The 5,000-nt window shown below is 43.8% G+C and overlaps 1 protein-coding gene across 1 annotated transcript in view; it reads left to right on the plus strand.

The window, feature by feature from the left end:
• LOC138956354 (uncharacterized) overlaps window positions 1–5,000 on the plus strand; it is a 5,839-nt gene that overhangs the window by 275 nt on the left and 564 nt on the right. Inside the window, exon 1 of the mRNA XM_070327733.1 lies at window positions 1–1,828. This exon is cut by the window's left edge and continues 275 nt beyond it. Coding sequence (XP_070183834.1) covers window positions 1–1,783 — 1,783 coding nt within the window. The 3' untranslated portion in view covers window positions 1,784–1,828. The remainder of the gene's footprint in view (window positions 1,829–5,000) is intronic.

A 5,000-nucleotide genomic window follows, 5' to 3' on the forward strand; every position in this document is an offset into this window, starting at 1 on the left:
AATGCAGAGACTCTTTGACACACAGGAGAGAAAGTTTCAATCTCTGAACAGTGAACTGATGACCAAAATGGACAGCTCGTTCAGTGACGTCAGAAAGCAGATTCAGTCCATACAGTCAAAAGCAGACGACTTAGAACAAAACTACTTCTCTATGCTGCAGGAAACACGGGATACGCACGCTGCAGTTACAACCCTTGAAGAGAGACTTAATCAAACCGCTGCAGAACTAGACGACAAGATAGACAAGCTAGAAGCCTTTTCTAGACGTGACAATCTGAAGTTTTTCAACATAGCACAGTCCGCAGACGAAGACTACTATACGTGCGTCACCAAGGTGCTGGACGTTTTAAGAGATACTGTTCCAGAAAAACATTGGGACAGGACAGACATTGTGCGTGCCCATCGCCTTGGAAACAAAAAGCACGACAGCAACCCAGCAAGGCCACAACCAATGATTGCAAGATTTGCAAGATGGTCCGACAAATTAGAAGTGCTCACAACAGGCAGAGAAGCGCTTAGAAGGAAGAACATCACTGTAGCAGCTGACCTCACTACCAGACAACAGAACATCATCCAGGAGCATCGTGACAGAGGGCTGAAAGCTTACTACAGGGGCAACAAACTCGTTGTAGATGGCCCACTACAACAGCGGCATTACAACCGGAGTTCATCCTTTGGGAGAGGGAGACGAACTCTACACGAGCAGCAGCACAGCTCACGAAACGACTACAACAGAGACAGCGAGGGCGATCAGCAGTGGAGACAAACTACAGGTCAGCGCTCACATAGCAGATCCCGCAGGGACTCTTACAACCGCCACAACACAGCTGAGGACTACAATCCCAAGAACACTAACCAAGCATGGTATGACAGGAGATCCTACCAAGAGTCGGATGAACACACGAATCGCTATGATACAGATGCAGTGCCGACACAGTACTCAACAGAGCAGCGCTATCAAAGCGGAATGTTTGGGGACTCCCACAGCCACCAGTACAATGCAGACCCTTACAACACCAACGACTGGAACCATGATTGGTATGACAGGAGCTCTTACCAAGATTGGGACGCCTACTCGCATCGCCAAGAGCCCGAGGCACGGAGGATCCCACAAAGCGCCCCCAACTCAAAGACTTACTCCGCAACATCACGCGAGAATACACGGTACCCAGAGACAGGAAAGGCCGACCTACGAACTACAGCACCTCGAGACTACCAGATGGAAGACGAGACCACAGCTAGAAAGACATACAGCAGCCCAGACGAAGACAGTCAGCCAGGGAACGCGCCAGCTACCAGTAAAGGTACCGACAACACACACCAGGCAGCGGCCCAACAGCAGGAGACCAAGGTCAACCCAGACGACGCTTCAACGCACAGCCTAGAGATGCCGGCTGGTGGGGGGCCAACTGAGGAGGTCAACGGGGATACAGTGGAAGCAGGAGATCCGTCCGGATCAGCAGCCCTGGTGGAGACTAGTGGAGACGAGTCTGACGACGTACAGGAGGGAAACCTGCGAGCTTTAGAGCTCTCCATACAAGGCGCCACGGACACCACTGCACAAGCAACAGAGGTGCCACCCGCGACACAACACAATGCAGAGGAGAACGACGTCATCGCCGAGGTGCCTGACAAGCGCCCCCTCACTCGAGCACGAGCTCAGACTGTGAGGGAGGGAATGGACAAGCGCCAGATGACTCTTGCTGACTGTGGGGTCCACAGCACAACGCCAGTATCCACGGTTACCAATAGGGTCACAGACGAAGGCGAAGGCGCTAGATAGGATGTCGGCCGGGCCCCTGTTAATCAACTCCATTCGACTAAAACCGTAAGTTTCTTGACGTATAATCTTGAAGGTCTAAAACGCCTCTATGATCCAGATATAGGTTCATATCTATCAACATTTGATTTTGTGCTACTCGTGGAAACTTTTTCAATAACTTTTCCGACTTTGATATTCCCGACTCATGAAGTATTTGTATCCCCAGGCATAAAACTGTCAGATAGTGTAACTGCACGCCTTTCCGGAGGAACTGCTCTGCTTGTCAGAAAAGAACTGTCCCGCTTTGTGACTAGAATAGAAACAGAATACGACAACATGATAATTCTAAAGTTGTCGAAGAGTCTCTTGGCCACAGACCAGGACGTGATCTTATTGGGTGTGTACGTGCCCCCAATCAATTCTGTGTATTACAGAGAAACTGACATTTCGAATGGCATAGCTGTCATTGAACATTGCATGATGGATATTATACAAGACTGTGGTGACCTCCCTTTTATATTAATTGGTGATTTAAATGCCAGAACAAGTTCGAGAAATGCGGTGCACAAAACACTTCTCGATGAGAATCTCGACATTTTTTCGATACACGAGGATTACGTAGAAAAAGACTGTGTGAAACGGAACTCAAAAGACAAAGAACTGAACGAATATGGTAAATGTTTACTCAGTGTCTGCGAACAGTTCGATCTGAAAATTTTGAACGGTGGCCAGGGTGACGAGCGTGGGAATTTCACATATATATCCACCTCGGGTTGTAGTGTGATTGACTATATTATTGTCTCCAGACTCCTCCTTGATTTGCACATCAGAGTGCACGTAGCGGAAAAAATTGAGTCAAAACATATGCCTGTCGAGTGCTACATTCAAATACAAAGTGAAATACATGAGTTGGATAGAAAACAAACAGGGACGTATAGAATCGACAAACTCGTTTGGTGCCCTGATAAAAGGGAAGAATTTATGGCATGTGTAATTTCTGAAGAGGTAAAACACTGTTTTATTGAAGCAGAAAGCAAAATAGACATGGATGTAAATGCCTCGATTAGAAAGTTTACAGAAGGACTGCTTATAGCTGGAGAATGCATGAAAAAAAGTATAACAATAGGAAAAGAACGTAAACAGGCATGGTTTGATTTTGAATGCAAAGAGAAGAGGCAAGCTGTAAGACATGACTTACGAAATGTCCACAACGGTAATTTAGACAAACTTGTGTACACACAAAACAGAAATGAGTACAACGAACTTAACAGATGCAAAAAAGTTGCCCACAGACAAGCAACAATTGAACTGTTGCAAAAAAGTGGTAAAGATCCTAAAACATTCTGGAGAACCATAAGGTCTTTATCAAGGAAAACAACTAATGCTAACACAATAGAAACTGAACAATGGTATGAACACTTTTACAATGTATTCAACACATTCACAGAAACGGACGCAAACAATACTACTGTTGACGAAGCACAAGAGGTAGTAGATGAAAATGAACTAGAGACTACCCAGATGCTGGAATATGACATAACAGAAACAGAGGTTTACGAAGCCATACGAGCATTAAAAAATGGTAAAGCTGCAGGACCAGATGGTGTTATTAGTGAGCTTTTCAAAAATTCAGCTTTTCATGTTGTACCATTCCTAGCCCGGCTCTTCAACAAACTGTTTACATCAGGTTCATATCCTGAAGACTGGTCTGAATCCATCATTCACCCTCTTCATAAAAAAGGGGATATTAACAATCCAGACAATTATAGAGGCATATCATTACTTAATATTTGCAGCAAACTATACAGCTTTATCATAAACAAAAGACTAACCAGTTGGGTAGAATCCAACAACCTATTAAATGAAAGTCAAGCTGGCTTTCGTAAAAAGTACAGTACGACCGATCATATTTTTACTCTATTTGCTATGGTACAAAGACAGTTACTGTCACACAAAAAACTATACGTTGCTTTTATTGACTTCAAGAAGGCCTTCGACTCAGTAGACCGTACAAAGCTGTGGAAGGTGTTGCAAAGCAAAGGAATAAAAGGTAAAATGTACCAAGCCATACTTAGTATGTACAACGTTGTTAAAGCAAAAGTTAGGGCAGGAGCAGAGGTCACTGACCTTTTCATGTGTCCGAGAGGCCTGAAGCAGGGAGAAATAAATAGTCCAATTTTGTTCTCACTTTTCATTAACGAATTGGCGGACGAAATCAAGCGAAAAGGACGACACGGTATACAACTTATCCCAGATTTTATTGAGATATTGATTCTCATGTTCGCAGATGACGTTATTTTGATTTCCGACACTGTGTGTGGGTTACAGAACCAGATAAACGTGCTATACCAAACTGCTTGTAATCTTGGCTTGACTGTTAATTTAGAAAAATCTAACATAGTTATCTTCAGAAATGGTGGTCACATTGCAGCGATTGAAAAATGGATGTATGGCAATATCGAAATGGAAACTGTGAACATGTATAAATACTTAGGAATTTACTTTTCTACAAGGTTGACATTTTCTCACACGCTGAACGATTTAGCGCTGCGTGCAAGAAAGGGTGTGATTGGTATTTTTAAGGTACTGTGGACTCTAGGAGAAAGATCACCAAACATATTCTATAAACTATTCGACTCCCAGATCCAGCCCATGCTCAATTATGCGGCAGAAGTCTGGGGCCTTGATGCAGACCATTCACCTATCGAAAAGGTGCATCTGTTTGCCCTTAAGAGGTTTCTGAACACAAGCATGAAAACACCAAACACACTTGTGTATGGAGAAACTGGCAGACACCCGTTATTTGTCAACACGTTTGTTAAGTCCATACGATTTTGGTTGCGCATCCTGAAAATGCCTAGTCATCGATTGCCACAAAAAGCTTATAAAATGCTGCTTTATTTACACGAACAAAATAAAAGAACATGGGCGTCATCAGTTTGCTATGTGCTGTACAAATACGGCTTTGACCAAGTTTGGATTCAACAAGGCGTTGGAAATGAAAATGCGTTCATAACGGAATTCAAGAACAGACTAGTCACATTATACAAGCAAGAGTGGATAGAAACAGTACACAGTAAAGAACGATTCCTTTTCTATAGCACTTTCAAGTCAGCCTTATCTATGTCTTCATACTTAAATGACCTGAAGCACGTCAAAGCAAGAAACTGCCTGATTAGGTTAAGACTTGGTGTCTCGCCACTCAAAGTGCATCGATTACGACACACTCGGTCGTCAA

The sequence above is a fragment of the Littorina saxatilis genome, unplaced genomic scaffold (genome assembly GCF_037325665.1).
Source record: "Littorina saxatilis isolate snail1 unplaced genomic scaffold, US_GU_Lsax_2.0 scaffold_768, whole genome shotgun sequence".
Taxonomy (NCBI): Eukaryota; Metazoa; Mollusca; class Gastropoda; order Littorinimorpha; family Littorinidae; genus Littorina; species Littorina saxatilis.